Source organism: Eublepharis macularius, chromosome 3, assembly GCF_028583425.1.
Source record: "Eublepharis macularius isolate TG4126 chromosome 3, MPM_Emac_v1.0, whole genome shotgun sequence".
Classification (NCBI taxonomy): Eukaryota; Metazoa; Chordata; class Lepidosauria; order Squamata; family Eublepharidae; genus Eublepharis; species Eublepharis macularius.
The window spans coordinates 51,471,668-51,495,399 of record NC_072792.1 but is presented as its reverse complement, the minus strand read 5'-3'; the positions used below and the strand labels follow the sequence as shown (position 1 = coordinate 51,495,399).

The 23,732-nt window shown below is 43.4% G+C and overlaps 1 protein-coding gene across 1 annotated transcript in view; it reads left to right on the top strand.

The window, feature by feature from the left end:
• Positions 1–2,259: 2,259 nt before the first annotated feature.
• The window catches only part of SLC9A2 (solute carrier family 9 member A2), a 45,857-nt gene continuing 24,384 nt past the window's right edge, over positions 2,260–23,732 (top strand). The window contains exons 1-3 of the mRNA XM_054975069.1: positions 2,260–2,891; positions 9,507–9,970; positions 15,076–15,326. Coding sequence (XP_054831044.1) covers positions 2,597–2,891; positions 9,507–9,970; positions 15,076–15,326 — 1,010 coding nt within the window. The 5' untranslated portion in view covers positions 2,260–2,596. The remainder of the gene's footprint in view (positions 2,892–9,506; positions 9,971–15,075; positions 15,327–23,732) is intronic.

The following is a 23,732-nucleotide window of genomic DNA, read 5'->3' as shown; positions in this document are numbered from 1 at the left end:
TTAATTTACAGCAAGGCTTTCTAAAGCTCATTGCTGGCATCTGTTTTCAGCACTAAGGCTTATCCTTAGAACATATAAAAATGCTCTTGAGAAGGACTGAATTCTTGCGCACAGGACTGCAGTTAGCCTTTTTTGTTGGATGGGGCTATCGCAATTCCAGGTAGAGCTTTAAAGAAATTAATGGAAAACCAATGAGGTCCACACAACCTACAAAAACTTCTGCTACAGTCTCATTAATCACAAGTCCCCATGCATTGTACAGTGCAATCCTAAGCAGAGTTGGACCTCTGCTTAGGATTGCGCTGTACTCGAAGTTCCACTCTGTATTGTTCAAGCTTGTCCCTCTTCTTAGATATCTACTTACCTGCTGAGTCTTCCTGCCAGCTGGCAGTACCCTGTGATTCTGGCAAAACAGTTTCATCTTAGTTACAGAGGAAGTGGGGACTTGAGGCACATCACTACAAGAGTCCATGTGCATACAGCTGTACATGAAAACATTTGCATGATACAAATAAAGCAGTGCCAGCTTGTGCACGTACAGATTTTTTGAGGGATACAGATGGCACAGAAAGCCTCTCCACATACGGCTTGCACAAGTTTAGGCTCTGTACACCAGTTTGGGATGAATGCCCAGAAGTTTGGGTGGGACTAGTAGGTACAATATCAACCAGTTATCCTATCTACATAGTTGTCTGCACAGGGCTAGAGAATTCCAAGCACCGAGTAATGTAGAAACAGTTTCTGCATCAGAGGATGGTATTCCAAACAGACTTGATTGCTAATCTTCTTCTTTCGGGGTAATTCAGCCTACCATAACCAAAGTTTGATCTAAAAGCATATAATATGGTAACATTGTTGAAACTAAGCAGGTTTGGATCACTGGGAAGCTGCCTGGAAACCCTGTGAATTCCTGCACTATACATGTTCATGAAAGAAAGGCAGGGCAGAAATGTAATAAATAAAATATTAAGAGGTTGGGGGAGTTGAAGCTGAGTGTTACTGCCTTGCCCAAGTTCTCATTAGTGAGTTCACAGCCTGGGCCTGATCACACAACTGCAGCATTTTTTAAAAGCCGAGTTCAGCTGTAAAATGAGGGCAGTCTCCAAGGGTCTGAGGATCTGTGGATGCTGTAATGCCTAGCTGTGTCCTTTGGCAGGGTATTTCAGGGATGCATTTGAACGATTAGTTAGAGAACCAGACTTTGCCATGTAAGATGTGGTTGCTTGGTTTTCTGGGGTGGATTAATCAGCATTGTTACAGGGTGACTGCATTTTTATCATTGTTATTGTTATATCCTTTGATACACATTCTCCTAAATCAGAGTAACTCAAAAAGTGTGTAATCTGAATGATATGATCAAGCACGTGCATTTATTTAAGTATTATTATCCCCTTTCTTCAAGGAGTGAAGGGCTTTCTCCTCCTCTGTTTTTGTTCACAAAACTTTGTGGTATCCTCTGCTGAGAGGGTGGTCCTCAGGTATTCAATTGTAACCCACTGTTCTAATGGCTATACCGTACTGGTTTCCTGACAGCTGCTTTGACAGGAGAATTATGTTTGTCTTTCAAGCGTTCTTCTTTCTCTAAGGATTCCAGACCTTGTGAAAGTTTGGCCCTAATATTGACCGAGTGGTTATCTAGCCACGGTTATTAGCGGAGCCAAAATTCTATTTATTCACAGAACCACGGAACTGGAATCCCTGCCCCCCCCCCCACAAAGGAACAGCGCCTGATAGTGAGCCATATATATCTGAGCAATATCTGTTTCCAAAACAAGACCAGCAGATTGACTGTGCTGTAAGTTTTAAGAACGAGTCTTGCTACCCAGCAAGAGGTATAGTTTTTCCTCAGAAAACGGCCGTAAGGCCAGACTTTTCAAACACCCCGCTTCCCAAATGTTGTCACTATCCTCTTTCAGGAGAGGGTTGTAAAAGGTCAGGCCCAACCGAAAAGCTTCCAGCGGCCACCCGGAAAACCACCCGCGGTTGTTTGCTTTTCCGAAGAGGCGGCCGCGCCTTCCCTCCGAAACGGAATCCGAGGGGGCGAGAGGAGCGCTCGGCCTCCCCTCCCTCCTCCGCAGGTGTGAGGCACGCCGGGCGGGAAGCGGCGCTTCCAAGCGTTGGGCCGGCCGCCGCGCCGCGCGTGTCTCCCAGCAGTCCTGCCATGTGGGTGACCTTCACTGACCCGAGGCGGGTGCTGGGTGGCGCCTGACCTGGCTCAGCGAAGGCGCGGGGTGTTGCTTGCTTGGGAACTTTCCCCACCTGCCGGGAGTCACCGGCGGGAACAGCCCAGGGAGCGGCGCGCCCCGGCGCGGCCCTTCGCCGCCTTCGCGCGCTGCCCGGCGTGAAAAAGACGCGGCGGGAGAAGCGACAGTGACTAGCAGACACCCCGAGGACACCCAGCAGGTGGGCAGGGAGACTACGCCGGCGAGGAGGAGGAGCGAGGCCGGCGTCGGGCTGCCCTCCGGCTCCTTCCTGCCGCGTGATTTCTGTCTCCCCCTGCAGGCAGCCCTGGCTGAAGCACGACCATGCCCGAGGTAAAGCCGCCTCTCGCTTTTGCCGTTCGCAGCTGAGCTGGCGGAAAGGCGGCGGCGGCTCCATGGGTACCCTTTGGAGCCCCCGGTGGGTCCCTGGAGCCGGGCCCCTGTTTCTTCTCCTTCCCGTGGGGCTTCTTCAGCCCGGTGTCGCGGTGGCTGCTTTCTCAGCCACCGGGCTGCCCGAGCCGGCTGCGATGATAGGCGTCAGTCCCAGTCCAGTGGCAGGGACCCTGCAGGTGCCAGGTGGGACCACGCTTGAGGAGACTAGGCTCCAAGTCTTCACCTTGGATTACCTCCACGTGCAGATCCCCTTCGAGATCACACTCTGGATCCTGCTGGCTTCCTTAGCCAAGATCGGTGAGTAACACCCCACCCCGCTCCTTCAAAAAAAAAAAAAAACGCGAGTGAAATTTACCGATCTAGGAATAGGGATCCCCCCCACGGTTTCTATCATGCATTGAAAAGGGGTGGGTGGGTGGGTTTATTTTTGTGGGAGAGTTTTAAAAATACTCTTTCCAAGGAACAATCGTTAGCTGCTCTCATCTCTTTATTTCCAACAAAAAACTCATAAATGATGAATGAGTGAACTTCTTACTTATGCCAAAAGAGATTAGGGAAGACAGATTAATTACCGCAGCTCTTGAAATGGGGCTCGTCTTCAGAAATCACTGAATATCGGGAAAAGCGGAACCTTTTTGGACAAACTCTGGCTCTTGCTGTGTACTGCTTTCCGCGGATCTTACGGTCAAGATATTTGGCATGCATAGTCATCGGGGTGGATTTCCGATGACAAGAAAAGCAACAAAGTCGCTGGCATCATTTGTGTTTTGTGATGGACCAAGGAAATGTCAATGCCCAGCAGATAACGATTGCAAAAAAGGATTCCTGCATAATAGCTTAATGGTTTGTGACCTGATGCCTTTATGCTTTCCATTTGCAAGTTTTATATTGGTCCTTGTGAAACAGAGTGGTTGTAAAGGAGAAGAAAAAAGGAAAGAAGAGAGGAAGAAAGAAAAAAAAAGATTTCTGATAATTAAAATGTACGTTGAGCTCAAAATATTGAGACTAAAATATCTGGTGGAGTACCAACTTCATGTTCTATCAGGTGCATCTTGTATATTCACTTAGAAATTAGAATTTGTTCAAAAATGATTTATGTAATTCTATTGTATGTCATAGGTAGCTCATTACTATTGCTGTCCTATGCAGATTGCATCCCCTTTGTTACACAAACGTCTCAGTATTAGAACATTTAGCACATGTCTGATTCTTCCATTATGGGCTTTAAAATGCTTAATTTGGGCTGTGTCACTTTCACTGTGTGGAATCTCTTGAGTATTCTGAAAGAAATATGTAGTATCTAGTCTACTGTTCTTGATATGTGTGAATAGTCTTCTGTTCTATGTGGTATCTGGCCTACTGTTCTCACTCTGTTCATTTGCTCATATAAAACCCAGATCCATTTTGTTTGATTCCCCGAGAACAGACATTGAGCCAGATTGGAAACCATTACTGCAAGGAAATGAAATTTGCAGTGCTATCCTAAGCAGAACTGCATCCTTCTAAATCAAATGAAGTCATTGGCTTTGTAGGATTGCTCTGTTAGATTGTGCAGGTACTAGAATGTTGTTCTAGATCTAAGGGATTTAGGTTCACTATCCAGAGCTTTGCTTTTGTAATCATTAGAATAAGACAAGGATAAATGTGATAATAGTATATTATGAGGATGCGTATAATAATATATGTTGTACGCTGAACTGCTGTAAGCTGTAATTCAATAAAACTGTGTGCTGTTTGTTGTACATGAAATAAAAAATGGTGTCCAGGAGTGACTTGAATTTTCAGTTCTGTGGCCTGAGTACTGATGGATCTTGAAGTCTTGAAAAAAATAACTGAGATGGTTATTAAGATTTTAATTGCTTTATGGACTAGTATTAGCATTGTTATCTGTAGTTTTCTAAAAGGAATACTCTTGTGAATATTAAACTTCAGTAGAGATGTTGGCCCTGACCTGGATGGCCTAGCTAGCCTGATCTCATCAGATTTGAGAAGCAAAACAAGATCATTCCTGGTTACTCTTTGGATAGGAGACCGCCAAAGAAGGCCAGGGTCACCATACAGAAAGAGGCAAAGACAAACCTCTGAGTGACTCTTTCCTTGAAAACCCTACAAAATAACCATAAGTTGGCTGGAGAGAGAGAGAGACTTAAAGAAGCAGATGTTCCCCTAAGCAGAAATCTTGAGGGATGCTGTCTAAACATACACTTCAGTGGCATTTTCTTACATAGTACGGCTTCCGTCTATCATCCTTGATTGACCATCTTGCACAGTATTTTTACTTTGCTATGCTGTACCTGGCATTGTGCTATAAAAGTACTGAAGAGCAGTACAAAGTAGTTCCCAAGAATTTGAAGTCTGTCATCTTGCCACTATGGTACAAGGACAAGTATCTGTATGAGTTTGATTTTCTATGCATCTGTGACAGCCAGACATAAAATTAGGCAGTTTACCAGGAGCCACAAGGCAATAAGAAGGTCAAGGGTGTGTCGGTTTTTGGGTACACTCACGTCAGAACATTGCAATTTATTACTTCATTAATTAGTTGCAACTTCTGCACTGAACTACTGATGTCTCAAAAACATGATTGTTCTTCCATAAACAAGAACTGTGAAACTACTTAGGAGCGGTTTGCTTTCTTTTTGTATTTAGGTAGCTATTTTTTCAATTCATCAGGATGTGTTGTTGCATGAACTAAATATAAAAGGAAAGGTGTAGGACAAATACGAATTTGCAGATAACCTAATTGCTTGGAATGAATGTGTGTGTGTGGGGGGGGAGCCATGAAAGAGATTTTAAATACAAATAGTGAATATAGGTATCATATTGAGGATCCTATAGAAATCCTTTTGAGTTCAGTGGGAATTGTTCCAGAGGAAATTTGCAGCTCAACAGGACAATCCTAAACAGATGGGCTTCTAAGTTGAGTGACGACTTCAAGGACTGACTGTTAAGGATTGCAGTCCAAAAGCCTATTGCATTGTTTATTGGATGCCCCACCTGTTGTTTTTATCAACTTACACCATGTAATCCACCCTAATAAAACCTATCTCCAGTATGACTTAGCCCTGGGACATGTCACCTTCATACTAGTGTTTCGGGTAGGTAGCTGTGTTGGTCTGCAATAGACCAACAAGATATTCAGTGTATAAAGCTTTTGAGAGTCAAAGCTCCCTTAATCAGATACCAATTCTTATCTGAAGAATGGAGTTTTGACTCTCAAAAGCTTATACCTTGAAAATCTTATTGGTCTCTGAGGTGCCACTGCATTCAGATCTTGCTATCATAATAACGTGTTATGGTTGAGCAGGTGCAGAATGCTTTTGCCTCACTCTTGCACTACCCATCTAGTCCCAGATACCTAGAATTAGGAACATAATTTTAAGCCTATGAATGGTGCTATGTCCTTTCCAGTGTTAATTATGGAAAAGGGAATAGTTAGGAAGAATATAGTGACTCAGTAGTGGCTGCCATTATGGCTGAATTTGAGCTTTCCAATGAGGTATATTTACAGCTAGACTTGCAGCTGATGAGGTTAAGTCATGTTATTCCTTCTTAATGTGTTTCATTATTTTGGTCTCTGTATGATTGAGTATAGGAGAAATTGTCTAGGCTTAAGCCATATGTGAACATTATTGTTAAAGCAACCTCTCGGAAAGGAGATTATACAGCTTGCTGGGCTATTTGTACTATTACCTGATTATCCAGTAAGTCAAGATAATTTACCTTTGCTACATCATTATCCCATGTGTCCTTTTTTTCCAGAGGTGGTGGTAGCAGTGGTGGTAGTAACTTGTCATTCTCCTTCTTTATGATACTTGACTTTCTTCCATCTTTACCGAGGCATGCTCAGTTGCCTTCAACTTTCCTTCATAAAGCATGTCTTCAGCTCTTTAATAAACTGTGTTATTTTTGTGCGTTCATTCCGGTATACTGGTACTATTAGAAAGGGATACTTTTAATGTTTTGCAAGTAATTAAGTTTCTGTGTTTTATTTCTGCTTGCTAATGTGGATTTTTAAAAATAATTGTTGCTGTGAGTTTAAAATGCAAGACTCTGAGGAAAGGAGGAGGCGAGATGGATAGGTTGCAATATGATTGGATGGTAGCGGTACCCTATGGGGCATTGTGAACTGCAGTATTTTAGTTAGTGTTCTGACTGAGAGAGCGTGTTCATGCTGGTTCAGTCAGGTAATCTGTGCGTAGCCTGAGCTGTCTGTGTGAAGTTGTGAGAAATTCTGTCTGGCAGGCATAGGCTTGCCATGTTCCTGCTCTGGGCAGGGGAATCCCCGCCCCCACCTGCCATCCCCTGACCCCACTCATGAGTCTGGGGAGAAGCGTGCACATGTGCTCCGCCATTGGGCCACTGACAGAGGAATCGCAGTGTACACTGAAACCGAGCTCTGTGTAGACTACCCTTTTGGAGGTGTGTTTTTTTTACTAAGCCCCATTTCAGTGTGCATTGTGACTCCTCCATCATGTTCATTTTCCAACGCATGCTGAAGCGGAGCTCAGTGAAACCATCCAGAGAGATGATTTTCACTGTGCTCAGCTTCAGGGTACACTGCGATTCCTCTGTCGTGCTGGAAACTGATGTCATTTTCTGGCATGATGGGATGTGTGGAAGTGCACGCGAGCTACATGCATGCAAGGCAGGTGAGTATTCTGCCATACCCTGCCCCCCAGTCCCTGCACCACCACATGGGCCCCTGAGGCCCCTGACAACCCTAGTCAGGCAAGCTGCGTGAGCCTAAATTAGTCTGTGTGTGTGTCTTGGAGAAAGGATTCTGGCAAACTGTGTGGAAGCCTGAGAGCCTGATTCTGTGTATAGGCCTGCGTCAGGCTGTGTATATCTGTGAGAGAGATTATTCTGTCTAGGTCAGGCAAGCTGTGTGGAAAGGCCTGAGTGAATCGATGTCTGCGTGAATGAGAAGAGAGTTAATTCTGTTAGTGAAGTCCTGTGTGCAAAATTCCTCTGTGTTCCATTTAAGAAAAGATAATTATTTTTGAAACCACCAAGCTTAAGAACTATTCTGAAACCAATACACTTATCAGAAACTCTGCAACCATCATGCTTTTGTATTTATAAATAAATTCTACTTTTGTTTAAGAAAATTAACATAATTTTTTACGTTACAACCACTCTCACTTGCTGACTGTTCTGTCAGTCTACCATCAATAACCATGAAAACTCCACCAGGGCTCTCTCCACCACCACCATGTTACCAGTTAAACTGAAGAGGTCTAAAACAAAAGCCTCTAGTGGCAGCGAATTCCTTTTGAGGGATTCAGGGAGGCAGTCATATAAAGGTCACACAAATACAAAAGGAAAGACATTCTCAAGGTAAAAATTTGGGTAGAGAATACCTGAAGTTTGGGTAGAGAATACTTGTAAATAAAAAGAGTATAGGATGTGGCCAGAGCCCTCCTGAGATATAAGTTTAAGGTAAGTGAGGAGGAGCTGGATTAAGGCTCCAAGGCAAGGGTGTAAAGGGGTCATAATTTATTAAAAGGTTTAAAATCAAACAAGCAAACCTTTATATTGGGATGACTAAACCTTGACAGTACTTTCTAACCTTGGGATGAACTGAGAAAATATAACTTGCTTTATTAATGATGTGAGTTTTTTGGAGAGAAAAAAAAGAACTGGAAACTTCTGGAAAGCATTCCAGTGCACTGTGCAAAGTCTTATTTCATCCCAAGAACTGTGCATGGTATGCCATGGATGTGATAGAAAAATCACTGCATACCTCATCATTTTCATTTCCATATCAGATTAGTGATTACAATATCCCTTCTACCGTAAGAGAGGAGACATAAATAAGAATTTTAACAGCTCTACAAGCCAATCAGATGAATTCATAGCTGGATTTTTAAATTTCTATTATTTATATGTAGTTTATTCTCTACAAACCCGTTTAGGGTTGCAGGTGTCCAGTTTTCCTCTGGACAGTCAATTTTTTGTCAGACTGTCCAGGGGAAACAAAGTTGAAATACCAGACACCTGCATGATGCATGCACCCCATTTGCCTGACCACCAGCCTGCCACATGCCCAGTGAACAGCCAGCCTACTCACCTGCCTGGTCTGCTGCACAGCATGCACACCCCTACTCGGCCAACCTTCCAGCCTGCCACACACCTAGGATGCAGCTGACCCACTCACCTGCCTGGTCTGCTGCATGGCACATGTGCCCTTGCTAGCCTGACCACCCCCGGCTTGTCATGCACCCAGAGAGCAGTCAGCCCACTAACATTCCTGGCCTGTGATGCATACCCAGGCAAGCGGCCGGCCCTCTTGCCTGCCCAGCCTGATGCATGGCACGTGCCTGGGAAGCAACTAGCCAGCCTGGCCTCTTTGTGTTCCAGTGATGACATCATGGAAATGATGTCATCATGCTTGGCCAGGAATGCACATGCGAAGGAAAGAAGACAAGGTAAGTGCCAGGATTTAGGGGGGAGAAACCGTGTCCAGTTTAGGGGGGGGAGAAGCCATCTCTCAACCCTACTCACATTTACAAACCAATACAACATGCACGTACTTTTTAATAATATTCTGAGGGATAATTACCTGAACAATACTGATGGTAAGTTTGAAACTTATAAGCTTGTTTAATGTTGCATTAGCAATGGTATCCATTCATTGTTATTAGTTTTATGAATCAACGAGTCTCTAGAAATGAGGAAAAAATTCCATAGAAAAACAAAGTACTGAAAAATGTTCTGCCCCACATCTTTGCTCCTGAGATATCCTTAGGAAGAAAGGCAGCAGTAGTAGCTTGCATCATGGTACAGTACCTTTTGAAAATAAAACTATTAATAAATTAGTGCTCCTTAATGGATGATGTGATGTGGGTTTATGAACACAAGCTAAGTATTTTCTTTCCTTTTTTTTCGGTCTTTCATGCTATTCTGAAGGTTTTCATCTCTATCACAAGTTGCCCCACATAGTGCCGGAAAGCTGCCTCCTTATTCTGGTTGGATTGCTTCTAGGTGGCATTATGTTTGGAGTGCAGGAAAAGTCTCCACCGGCTATGAAGAGCGATGTTTTTTTCTTGTACCTTCTTCCCCCGATCGTCCTTGATGCTGGCTACTTTATGCCGACACGCCTATTCTTTGAGAACTTTGGCACCATTTTTTGGTATGCAGTCATAGGGACTCTCTGGAATTCATTTGGCATTGGCATTTCCCTCTTTGCAATTTGCCAAATTGATACTTTTGGCTTGAGTGACATCAGTCTGCTACAATGCCTCCTCTTTGGCAGCTTGATTTCGGCTGTGGATCCTGTGGCAGTGCTGGCTGTTTTTGAAAATATTCATGTCAACGAACAGCTGTACATCCTAGTTTTTGGCGAGTCCTTGCTGAATGATGCTGTAACAGTGGTAAGTTGTTTTTTTAGCATCTCACTTTTTCCAGCAATAAGTCTCTTGATGTTGATTTAAAGTCATATCAGAAATGTTATTGAGCTGAGAGGGGAATATTCTTTAGACTAGAATTGCTGGTCACATTCACATACATCCTTTAAGCAGTTTATTTTCTAAAATATTCACTTGTTTTTCTGAGGATGCAGGACCATGGGAAAGGAAAGGGAGGGGTGTTTAGAACTAATTAGCTAACTGGTGAAGCATAAGCAGACCATATCAAATGGAGACTGCAAACAGAAATTTCAGTTCGAGCTACCTTGATGTGGACATCTACCTGCTTATAGCTGCAAGTTGATTACCAATGTAATCCCTAGATAGCCCTTAGATGGGAGCAAAGCTTAATTATTAACTGAATTGGTTTTAAAACACAGTACATCTCATTATACACTCATTTCCTTATGTGTAAATCAATCAGTCAACCCAGAAAGATGGAACAATATTAGACTTTGTACTTGCTTCAGTTTGCTTTTGAAAATCCTTGCTGATGCATTAACTGTAAAAAAAATCTTGATTTTATGAACACTCTTAATACCAGTCTTTCACTTTATCTAAATGATCTAGGAATCTCTTCATCAATCATGTCTGTTTTGTAAAAAAAAAAAAATGAACTTTTGCACAGACTTCTCTGTGTTGAAACAGATGATCCAAAATAGGCAAGATGATGGCTGCATTCAGATGTCATGAAAAACTGAAATTTTGTTTAAACTGAGATCTGAGCCACCAGTATTGGTTAATGTACCAAACATAAGTACTGAATCCTGGTTTGGTGTCAACCCTATTCTGTCATCTCAATTTTTTTGGCTTCACACAACAGGGAGGTCATCCTTCCTATACTTGCATCTTTTTGGCCAAGTGGCAGCAAAGTACAGCATGAATGAAATAGTAAGTCTTTAAAATTCAGATGTCATTAGAAACCACAATTTAGTGCAAGCTGGGGTTGACAAAACAGCTAATTTGAAACAACAGTTTGAACATCCCAGCTAAACAGGATTTGGTGAAACCGTGGTTTAGCATGATATCTGAATTCAGCCTTTGAGATGAGATCCAGCACAGTTTCTTCAGATGCAAGGGCTTCCCACCAGATGAGAAGACGGAACCCCAGGAACGGGGTGGCCTTTCATGTTGCCGTGGGAGGGGCAAACTGAGAAAGTCATTCTGTGTTGATGAAAATCTTCAATGGATACAAGGCTATGTTTTTTAAGCTGGAGAGATATCTTCACCTGCCTCTTCTTTTGTTTGTCACAAGCTTGCACTCTCCTAGTAAAACGATACCACCTTATTTAATTTGTATCTTGTAAGCTTTCAAGCAAGTGTCCATTTAACTTACCCCTATTTATGGATTCCCGTGATTTCCCACCCATGCACTATTTCAACACTAGCTATTTTTTTTTATCAGAAGGTTGTGTGTGACTTTAAAAAAAATGATGTTGGAAACAGCCACACCACATGGAACATGCCACATACTAAGACAGTACCTCACTCCTAAATTTTTGGATAAAATCTGAGTTGGTGAGGAACCAAACTTTTCAGCTGAAACATCTGGTGGGTTGTGATGATATCATCATCATCATCATCATCATCATCATCATCATCATCATCATCATCATCATCATCATCATCGTGTATTCTTACCAGCAAGCTGTGGAGATTTTATGCAATATTTTTAAATGTTCTATTATTGAAGATTATCACCCATCCATACTAGCATGTGAGAATGTCTTGTGCTTTCACCTACATTTTGGGCTTGACTGTGTCTTGAGTATGGTGCGCTAAAGATTTTATGGCTGACATTTGATAGGAACAAGGATTGCCTGGGGAAAGGAACAAGGAAGTGAGCGGGCTGGTTTAATGTGAGATGGAAATGCCGTGTTTATGTTTGGTGTCTAGAGTCTGTAGATTTAAATCTCATATGAATGTGACGTCTTCTCTTTCAGTTTTGCATAGTTATCCCAAACTAAGTGTATCTAGGTGAGAGCATTCTGCATCCTTCCATGCCTTGTTTAGATCAGATCTGTGAACACTGTTTTGCTGGCTGCTTATAGACTGAATGGGGAGCCCCATTCAGTCTGTGGAAACGGAAAATAGTTTCATGCTGAAACAGAAATTTTGAAGGAAAATGAAATATATGCAACACTTGCTTCCTTGGCAAACTTAAACTTTTGTTTTTTTTGTTTTACCAATATAAAATGTGCCATTTAGAACTTACCTAGCATATAAAATTGTACAATTTGGCATGCTCATTGTCTAAAAGCAGAGAGAACTGTGTTTGTACACATCATAGTTTTTGCGATCTGAGAAGTGTGTGTGGGGAGTTAAAAACAGAAAAAAATAGTAAAAGAAGTGTATGATCTGGACATTCTGTAGTTGGCCTGCCAGCATATTTTAATATTGAGCTGATTTCTTCAATGGTGTATTAGCATCAAACATAAAATTTTGAATCCATGGGGGGAAAATCTGATTTGGGAAAAATTGGTTAGGGTTTTTTTTTTTTTGGAAAAATTGAAACATATACATTACCTATTTTCCTATCAATCCTAAACCTGTTTTGCTGCTTTAACAGCATAAAATATTTCATTTATAATTTAATTAGCTTATAAATTGTATCGGCATATTTATGGAATTTAAAAGTGTAAATGTGAAAAGGCAATACTGTAGCCCTTAATGCTCTCTCTCCAGTGGAAATGATCTGGAAAGTAGCATTTCTGTTGTGGTTTAAGATGTTACAGCTGTTGGGGAACATGCTTAACTTTTCTATTACAAAAGTCTTGTATCGAGGAATTCCCACTGTTATCATCCTGGGTTTTACTTGGCATTTTTATAGTGCTTTATTGCATTCAAAGAATTTTACATATATTATTTTGTTCCAGTCCTCACAGGAATCTTGTAGGTCTGTCTTATTCTCAATATATTGGTGGGCTGAGGTTGAAAGAAAGTGGCTTATTGAAGGCACCTAGTTACTCTACATGGAAGATTAATAGAATCCTAATTCAGGATTCTCACTCGTAGCCACTGTGCAATGCTACAGGTCACAGCAGTGCAAATGTCTGAGGAACATGCTGCATTCAGATATTATGGCAAGCTGCAATTAAACTCTGATCATGCCTAAGCACAGTTTGTCATGCTTTGTTTATGCATGACCCTTGCTCCTCCCATATTCCTTTGGGTTCAAGGCTAGAAGTGAAACTTTCTGATTCGATCAAGCTCCAGTTTTCCAGGATGTCTGAATGCAGGTACTTAGTGAATTGGAGCTGGCTTGCTCCATGCAGTCTGGTCTTGGAGGTTTAAAATTTGGACTTCATGGTGAATGAAACTGGGAAGTTTTGCATCAAGCACTGCACATAAACGGAGATGGAAGGAGCAAGCAGCACACACTCGGCAAAAAAATGTGCTTATGTGCAACTGGAATTCAATTACATCTTGTTGTAATAGAGAAGTTGGTAATTGAGAGAGTGAAAAAAAGATATGCTCATACAGAGAAAAAAACCTATATTTCTAAGGGAGAATAGGTAGCCACCATGATCCAAGTATAACCCCAAAGCAAAAAATACCTTTTTCAATCATCCAGCGTTTCCAAATCAAGTATCCATAGAACTCTGCATCGGGATTAATGTTAAGAGCAGTGCTACTGGAAGAGCATCTGTTTTGCATTCAGGAAACCCCAGGTTCAATTCCCTGTAACTCCAATGTAAAAAAATCACATCAGCAAAGATTTCTACCTCAGAGATTGGAATCCTGCTGGCAGTCTGAGTAGACAATACTGAGCCTTACTTTAATAGATCAGTGATCTGACTTGGTATAGGAGAGCTTCATGTGTTCCGGGGTTGGGGGGAGAGAAAAAGATGTTTTAGATTATAATGAAAACAACAGAATTTCACACTTCAAAGTCCACTTGTCAATGGGCTGAGAAGGAAGTAACTGTTCAGGATTGTGCTGTTGTTTATGTGACCATAGGGTTGCCAGCTACAAGTTGGGAAATTCCTGGAGATCTCGGGGGTGAAACCTGGAGAAACCTGGAGAAAGTGGGGTTTGTGGAGGAAAAGGACCTTGGCATGGCATAATTCCATAGAGTCCACCCCCTCCCCAAAAGTAGCCATTTTCTCCAGGTGAACTGATCTCTGTGGCCTGGAGACCAGTTGTAATTCCGGGAGATCTCCAGCCACTATCTGGAGGCTGGCAACCCTATGTGACCAAGATATAACTATTTTCAGGTTGCACCCAGGCCTTCAAAGATGAAGAAGAAAAAATGGTAACCCCCCCCCCCATTTCAAAAGGAAGATTTTAGAAAAGAGAGAGCTTTTAAAAGAAATTAATGAATGTTTAGGATATTTTTTACCAAATGCAAATGAAACAGTGGAAAATTAAACAGCATGAAAAGCAAGTTATGATGTGTTTAAATTCATTAGTCAGCAGCAAAAACCTCTTTCGAGGGGCAAAGTGTAATTTACTCAATGATTGCTTGTAGATGTGAAGAGAAAATAGCAGGCAATGTACGAAAAACAATTATTTAAAAAAAATCACTAAGTCTGCCTTCCTACCCAGATGTTTAAACACCAACAAAATAAGATGAAAGAATATATGGCCAAAAACAAACATGACACGTGGAAAACATGCATATTATATCTAGAAAGATTATAAGAAATTTACAGTGCAAGCCTAAGCATAGTTACTCCAGTTTATGCCCACTGAAGTCAATGGGTTTAGACTGGATTAACTTAGTTAGAATTGCACAATCTTTTTCCTGAGAGACAGAGAGAGATCACACCAGTTTCATTATTCCACCAAACTCTCATATTTTCCTTTAGTAAAATATTATTAGTATGGTCTTTCGAAGTTAACCAGTATTAAGTCCCATTGGAGCCAAAAAGCATGTGCTTAACATAAATCAATGGAAATTAAAATCTGTGCTCCGTGTATTTCCTATGTTTTGAAAATTATTGTAGTATTTGTTTCTAACATTTTTATTGTATGAAGTGTTTTAATACCATTATTATATCTCTTCCAGCTAAAGTAACCTGCAGATGTATTGATGAGGTTTATAAAACATCAACTTTTTTCCTTCTTAGGTCCTGTACAACTTGTTCAAGTCTTTCTGCCAGATGCCTACAATTGAGGCCATTGACATATTTGCAGGAATTGCTAATTTCTTTGTAGTTGGGATTGGCGGAGTCTTGATTGGAATCGTTCTGGGATTTGTAGCAGCTTTTACTACTCGTTACACCCATAAAGTCAGAGTGATTGAGCCGCTATTTGTGTTCTTATATAGCTACCTGTCATACGTAACTGCTGAAATGTTTCATCTCTCAGGCATTATGGCGTAAGTATACATTAAACTATATTGTGCTAAGAATAACACAGATGCATTATAACCTTTAAGTTTAACAATGTCCAGTATTCAGGTTTGTAGATTATGGTTTAAAGTTAATCTTTGGTTTTCTGTAAGTTACTTTATTTCAGTGGACCTTCCAGAAAGGAGAGAATTATATCCTAACACAGTGCATTCTTAAGAGCTGTACCTTTCTAAGGCCACTGAGATAAATTGAATTAGAAGGCTGTTTAGACCAATATTTATCCACTCAGGCTTAAGACGACTTCACGTATAATATACCACTTCAAAAATAGAAATAGCTTACCTGTTTTTCATACCTAAGATTTTTGACTGACTGCCTCTTCGTTATTCAAATTACTGAAGGTTATTCTCTGTACTGTATCCAACAGTACAGGCAGTTGTAGGCAGTGTTGTAGGGTAGTCTCTGATAAAGCTTGAATCAGAGACTCCATGGCTCAATCTATCATGAATTCATTAGGCATCTTTAGGCAAGCACGCTCAGCCTCAGCTCTCCCAATCTGCATCAGGGGAATGCTATTCTCACCCATAGGCTTGTTATAAGGCTCACAGTATATTGTTTGTAAAGATCCTTCAGTGCTGCAAAAAGTTGTATAAATAGTCTGTTGCAGCAAAACAGACAAACAGTTTCTGCACAATACAAAAGACAGACCAGTCACTACCTTTTGCATTGTCTTACCATTTGGCCTCACTTAAAAATAAACTCAACCACTTCTTTCTTTTCCTCTCTGCTTTTGGGGTATCAGTCAACCTACAAGTGGTCACTTCATGCATTTGCCAAAGGATTGTAGTTAGGGATGTGCGTTTCGGCTTTCTGAATGCCGAAAGAAAGCCGAAACAAAAGTGTTTCGGCTTCTTTCGGGTTAGCTGAAGCGTTTCAGAGAAAGCCGAAACGTTTCGGCTAGCCGAAAGAAAAAAAGCTGAAACGTTTCGGCTTCTTTCGGCTTTCTTTCGGCTTTTCAATGGGAAAATGCCTCCGTCTTCCCGGACGTCTGGGGGAGGCATTTTCCCACCGAATCAGCCCAAAATTGGTGGGGACCTTCCTCTAACCCCTCTCTAAACCCCCCCAAGTTTCAGACCGATTGGACTTTGGGGGTCCATGTTATGGCCCCCCAAAGCAGGTCCCCCTATCCTCCCATAAGAAAGCGAAGGAGCAGCATATTGTTAGCATGCTGCTGCTCATCTTCTTCATTATTTCCTATGGGGAAAAAATGAAGAAGCAGGCTTCCTTTGCCAGGGGTGGCATTTTGCATGCAAAATGCCCCCTTACCCTCAGGGGCCCTTCTCCCACCCTTCCTCCCACCCCCCACCAAGGCTCAGCCTGCTCCCACTTGGGGGGGGGCATTTCATGGCCTCCCCAAGTAGGTGCTCTGCTCTCATCTCTACCACTGACAGCTGGGGGAGGCTTGTCTTGCCAGGGGTGGCATTTTGCATGCAAAATGCCCCCCAGCCCTCAGCGGCCCTTCTCCCACCCTTCCTCCCACCCCCCACCAAGGCTCAGCCTGCTCCCACTTGGGGGGGGGGCATTTCATGGCCTCCCCAAGTAGGTGCTCTGCTCTCATCTCTACCACTGACAGCTGGGGGAGGCTTGTCTTGCCAGGGATGGCATTTTGCATGCAAAATGCCCCCCAACCCTCTGGGGCCCTTCTCCCACCCTTCCTCCCACCCCCCACCAAGGCTCAGACTGCTCCCACTTGGGGGGGCATTTCATGGCCTCCCCAAGTAGGTGCTCTTTTCTCTACCACTGACAGCTGGGGGAGGCTTGTCTTGCCAGGGGTGGCATTTTGCATGCAAAATGCCCCCCAGCCCTCTGGGGCCCTTCTCCCACCCCTCCTCCCACCCCCCACCAAGGCTCAGCCTGCTCCCACTTAGGGGGGCCATTTCATGGCCTCCCCAAGTAGGTCCTCTCAGCCCCTAAAGTCCACCCCTTACAGCCCCACACAAACCCAATTCCCCCCAGCTGCCACACAGAGACCCAAATCCCCACATTAGCCCCTCACAGACCCAAATCCACCCCCACCTGCCCCACACCCATAACCCCAGGAACAGGCTGGCAAAGGCCAGCCCTCTCCCTTTGTTCTCTATGCTGGGAACTTCTAAACTCTCTTTCCCTGGGCAATTCTGCACAGCCCAGGGGTGCCACAATGGTGGGCACACTTCTGAGTGCCAGCTGGTCCCTGTGAAAGAGCACCTGAACCACAGACACCCTCCCTCAAATTCCCCCACCACCTACAGAGATGGCTGGCCAGCCAGCCCCATTGTTCCCTATGATGGGAACCAACTGCACAACAAAGAATAAAACACGAACAACACAAAATAAAGTTTTTTAAAAATTATTTTCTCCCTTTCAAAGTACAAGTAGGCAAAGCATTATGACACATTACACCAGCAGTCCCCCACACAGAAAAATTAACACAACTCACTTAACATCAGAGAATCACAAAACACGATTCCTGTCAAAAACACTTTATTTCTTGAACAGCTTTAGGTTACACAGCAGGGGGGCACACCAAAGGGCATGGCAGCAGTATCTTAGACAAAAATAACACAACTCACTTAACATCAGAGAATCACAAAAGCACAATTCCTGTCAAAAACACTTTATTTCTTGAACAGCTTTAGGATACACAGCAGGGGGGCACACCAAAGGGCATGATAGAAGTGTACTACACAAAATAATACAACCCACTTCACCGTTTTTGACAGCAGTTGTGTTTGTGTGATTCTCTGATGTGAAGTGAGTTGTGTTATTTTTATGTAGTACACTGCTTTCATGCCCTGTTGTGCCTTCCTACTGTGTAACCTAAAGCAGTTAAGGAAATAAAGTGCGTTTGACAGCAATATTTTGGGGTGATTCTTTGATGTTAAGTGAGTTGTGTTATTTTTGTGTAAGATACTGCTGCCATGCCCTTTGGTGTGCCCCCCTGCTGTGTAACCTAAAGCTGTTCAAGAAATAAAGTGTTTTTGACAGGAATCGTGTTTTGTGATTCTCTGATGTTAAGTGAGTTGTGTTAATTTTTCTGTGTGGGGGACTGCTGGTGTAATGTGTCATAATGCTTTGCCTACTTGTACTTTGAAAGGGAGAAAATAATTTTTAAAAAACTTTATTTTGTGTTGTTCGTGTTTTATTCTTTGTTGTGCAGTTGGTTCCCATCATAGGGAACAATGGGGCTGGCTGGCCAGCCATCTCTGTAGGTGGTGGGGGAATTTGAGGGAGGGTGTCTGTGGTTCAGGTGCTCTTTCACAGAGACCAGCTGGCACTCAAAAGTGTGCCCACCATTGTGGCACCCCTGGGCTGTGCAGAATTGCCCAGGGAAAGAGAGTTTAGAAGTTCCCAGCATAGGGAACAAAGGGAGAGGGCTGGCCTTTGCCAGCCTGTTCCTGGGGTTATGGGTGTGGGGCAGGTGGGGGTGAATTTGGGTCTGTGAGGGGCTAATGTGGGGATTTGGGTCTGTGTGTGGCAGCTGGGGGGGAATTGGGTTTGTGTGGGGCTGTAAGGGGTGGACTTTAGGGGCTGAGAGGACCTACTTGGGGAGGCCATGAAATGGCCCCCCCAAGTGGGAGCAGGCTGAGCCTTGGTGGGGGGTGGGAGGAGGGGTGGGAGAAGGGCCCCAGAGGGCTGGGGGGCATTTTGCATGCAAAATGCCACCCCTGGCAAGACAAGCCTCCCCCAGCTGTCAGTGGTAGAGAAAAGAGCACCTACTTGGGGAGGCCATGAAATGCCCCCCCAAGTGGGAGCAGTCTGAGCCTTGGTGGGGGGTGGGAGGAAGGGTGGGAGAAGGGCCCCAGAGGGTTGGGGGGCATTTTGCATGCAAAATGCCACCCCTGGCAAGACAAGCCTCCCCCAGCTGTCAGTGGTAGAGAAAAGAGCACCTACTTGGGGAGGCCATGAAATGGCCCCCCCGAAGTGGGAGCAGGCTGAGCCTTGGTGGGGGGTGGGAGGAGGGATGGGAGAAGGGCCGCTGAGGGCTGGGGGGCATTTTGCATGCAAAATGCCACCCCTGGCAAGACAAGCCTCCCCCAGCTGTCAGTGGTAGAGATGAGAGCAGAGCTCCTACTTGGGGAGGCCATGAAATGGCCCCCCCAAGTGGGAGCAGGCTGAGCCTTGGTGGGGGGTGGGAGGAAGGGTGGGAGAAGGGCCCCTGAGGGTAAGGGGGCATTTTGCATGCAAAATGCCACCCCTGGCAAAGGAAGCCTGCTTCTTCATTTTTTCCCCATAGGAAATAATGAAGAAGATGAGCAGCAGCATGCTAACAATATGCTGCTCCTTCGCTTTCTTATGGGAGGATAGGGGGACCTGCTTTGGGGGGCCATAACATGGACCCCCAAAGTCCAATCGGTCTGAAACTTGGGGTTTTTTAAGGGAGGGGTTAGAGGAAGGTCCCCACCAATTTTGGGCTGATTCGGTGGGAAAATGCCTCCCCCAGACGTCTGGGAAGACGGAGGCATTTTCCCATTGAAAAAGCCGAACGCCGAAAGAAAGCCGAAACAAAGCCGAAAGCCGAAACGGCTGGCCATTTCGGCTTTCGGCTTATTCGAAAGAGATTCTTCTATCGGCTTTCGGCTTTCGGCTTTAGCCGAAATTTTTTGGCTTGCACACCCCTAATTGTAGTCCATGGAAGTTGATGGCATATTGAATCTGTTGTTCTTATGGCTACCGTAAGACATTTTGAGTTGTACTAAACCAGCTTTTCCTGCTGTTTAAAAAGTGAAAACAAAGTTCTTTGACTATCTAAAATGCTGTACTTGTGATCATGGAACCCACATAGACAAAAGGCATGGGAGACAGTGGCAGTAAAAGGGAGGGGAAACGAATAATCTGGCAGAATTGTTATGATAATAATTATTGGAATGGAAGAAAAGTGTACCCTAAAACTGTTTTAAAAGGAATGCCTAAAATAGGAACAATAATGTCTTAAATTAGGGATAAGTATCTTTGGCACATATGGCATTATGTGGAGTTTTCACAGAATAAACACTTGAAAGAACATAAGAACAGCCCTGTGGATCAAACCAGTGATCCATCTAGACCAGCATCTTTTTTCACACAGTAGCTGACAAATTACTCTGGAGGCCCAACAAAAGAATCAAACCTGGTCTTTTGTCAATTCTACTTGTGTGTTACCTGTAACCAGGGGTCATTTCATAGAAAAAGAGCTGGAGGAACTCATTAGCATATGCCACGCCTCTTGCCATCACCGGAAGTGTGTCATTAGTATAGCTGATTTGCATATGCCACACCCCCTGACATCACCTATTCTGGCTGTTTTGGACCCAATCCTGGCCATTCAGGGCCAAAATTGGGCCCAAAATGGCACAAAAGGGCTGAAAATGGCTGAAAAGGGGCCCCAAATGGTCAGGATCGGGCTGCTGATAAGCTGGAGAGTGATCCACCACCCTGCAGAGGCCCAATCCAGGTTGTTTTGGCCCCAATCCATGCTGAAATGGGCCCAAAATGGCCGAGAGTCAGGTGGGTGGGCCATCTGACATGTGACCTCTTTGGGAAACTGCTGGAACTGCGTTCCTGTGTGTTCCCCCTCGAAATGAGCCCTGCCTGTAACACGTGTAAACACATTTTTTACATTTACATTTTTTTTCATTTTAAAATGTGCATCTAAAACATCTTATATACACATAATGTACAAAAAGGCATAATTATTTTGGTATCTCTAATAGTAACATTATACATTAAGTAGGAAGTTGTAATATTATATCTTTAAAATATTTCAAAGTCAGTTGTACTAAGTAATACGAATTTAAAGAAAATTTAATGGAGCAGCAGAATATAATTTCTAACATTAGACATTGCTAAATTGCAAACATAGAAACTATATAAATTAAACTAACTAATGTTATGTAAACCTTGTTATTAGAAAAGCATCTAAATAAAGTAGCATACTAATCCAGTCTGACCCAATTCTGAAAGGTCCCTACTCCTCTCTTGTGTTCTATTAATAGCATTTGTGTGGTTTCAAGTTTCTTCCTGTTTCACATTCAGATGTCATTTATATTATAACATATGGTAAGGTACTTAAAGAGCTTCTAAGGTATTAAGAATCCTTTTTAATACAGTCGGGTTTTGTGGACATTTTATATTTCCTAATAGTAAATAATCTAACATGTATACTTCTATAGAGGAACATGCACGTGTTGAGCTCTATGTTCCTGATGCTAACCTGTCTCTAGATTTACAAAGTAGCACATCTGATTCTCACTTTCTGCCTCATGTGAGACAAGAGACTCTGCTCATATTCTGTGTCTGGAACAAAAAACCACCTACTTTTCAATAACACGTTCTTAACATACAGAATGTAGTATTCATTCCTTTTTCTTTTCCCAGTGGATGCAATCCTCCAGTTGAAATAAATGAGATATAAGCAGTATAACACTGTGGCCAATAACAAAAATTAATTTGTGTTTTTTCCTTCTGAAATAATTATTTTTTCAAAAGGAAGATGCTGAGCTGAATTTATATGCACATTTATCACAATCAAGCTTGGTCTTAGTAGGGACAGGGAATTGCTGTTTGACTACTGAAATGTTCCTTGTTTATTTATTTAAAATAGTTTTTCATGTAGCCAGCTCAAAGTATGAGGGGCAAGGGGCACATGACGGAAACACATAGAGACCAATTAGAGTTTAAAAGGCCATAACTTTATTGATTACAGCTTATGGAACATTGGCACTTCATAGGGCTTGGATCCCAGCATCGGCTGACTCACTTGCTAGCAAATGACTCCCACATCTCTTCAGTCTGCCTGCTGAGGAGGGAACCATGGGATTACAGTGAGTGGCCATGCAGAGGCTTATGTCCACATGGACATAAGCCTCTGCATGGTGCCGCTGACATGTAGGAGCAAGCATGCCCTGACAGCTTATGAGCTGGACTTGTCCCTGCCATGCCTTGCCCCCTGGATCCCTTAAGGGAATCTTCAGCCTGGGGAAACAGTGCACACAGGTCGTGTTTCTGCCCAAAAGATCCACACCCAGTGAAAAAACAAAGTTGTGACAAGATAAGAACCATGCCCCTCAAAGTCCCCCAGCGAACAGGTGAACCTGCTAGAAACTGCAATGAAGTGTAACCTAACAGAGCCGGAGACTGAAACATGAAATGGGGGAGGGATGGGTGGAGACACTGGTTGGAGGTAAACTGCACGTGGGGCCTGGGTGGCTTGAAAATTTAAGCCCCACTAGTGGACCTGAGAGGGGACGGCCCACTCAAGGTCTGCTGATGATGGAGCCCACCCTCCTACTGCCTGCCCAGCCTGCTGATTGGTTGCTGAGCAGTTTGAATTCATTGGTACTTAAGCAGACACATGGAGGCTGCTGGGAGCTGCCTGGGCCCCAGCCAGATGGCAGCCACTCAGCCTGTTGCCCCACACTCTGTGGTCCTATAAAACATGGGCATCCCAGCATTCCAAAACACTCAAGGAAGTTTAGAGGTTAATGTGTATACAATGCAATGTGCTTTGCAAATTCATCATGAGTTGGAAGTGATCCACTCCCACTATGTTCAGATCTTTTATTCCTTTGATTGGATTTTATTTTCACTTTTGTTCTGCATATTAAGCTATAGATTGGATTGTATGGCTTTCTGAATGTCCTTTGCAATCACCTTCCCCTCATCCTCATTCTGTTTGAACATAAATGTGTGTGTGTGTGTGTGTGTGTGTGTGAACCATGAAAGCTTATGTCACAATGTATTTGTTAGTTTGATGCCACAGATGGTGGTGTTTAGAGAGCCAGTGTGATGCAGTGGTTAGAGTGCTGGACTAGGATTTGGGGCATTTATTTATTTATTTTATAATCCGCTGTCCCTGCAAGCGGATTGGTAGCAATTGTATAATACAACATTAAACATAAAAGGCAGCTCATATTGCACCCTACATCTCAGCACCTCAAGGTCCGTAGGCCAGGGTGCCTAAGGTTCAATCAATGCAGGGTTGGGCACATATCCACCCCCCTCACTGGGAAGGGCTGGTTGGATGATTTGTCTGCCTCAATCCTCATAAGCCTGGTGGAACATCTCCATCTTACAGGCCTGGTGAAATGATAACAGATCTTGTTGTGACCAGGGTGCTACAGACAGAGTTCCACCAAGTAGGTGCCAGGACTGAAAAAGCCCTGGCTCTGGTTGAGGCAAGGCAAACCTCCTTAGGGCCAGGGATCACCAGTAGCTGGTTATCTGCTGATCGGAGCAGCCTCCAGGGAATATAGGGCAAGAGATGGTCTCAAGTCCAAATCTCCATGGAAGCTTTCTGGGTGAACTTTGGCCAACCTATTGTGAGGATAAAATAGAGGATAGGCAAACAACATGAGCTGCTTTGGGTCCTTTTTGGGGAGAAAGGTGGAGTTTAAATGAAGTTAATCAAAAAT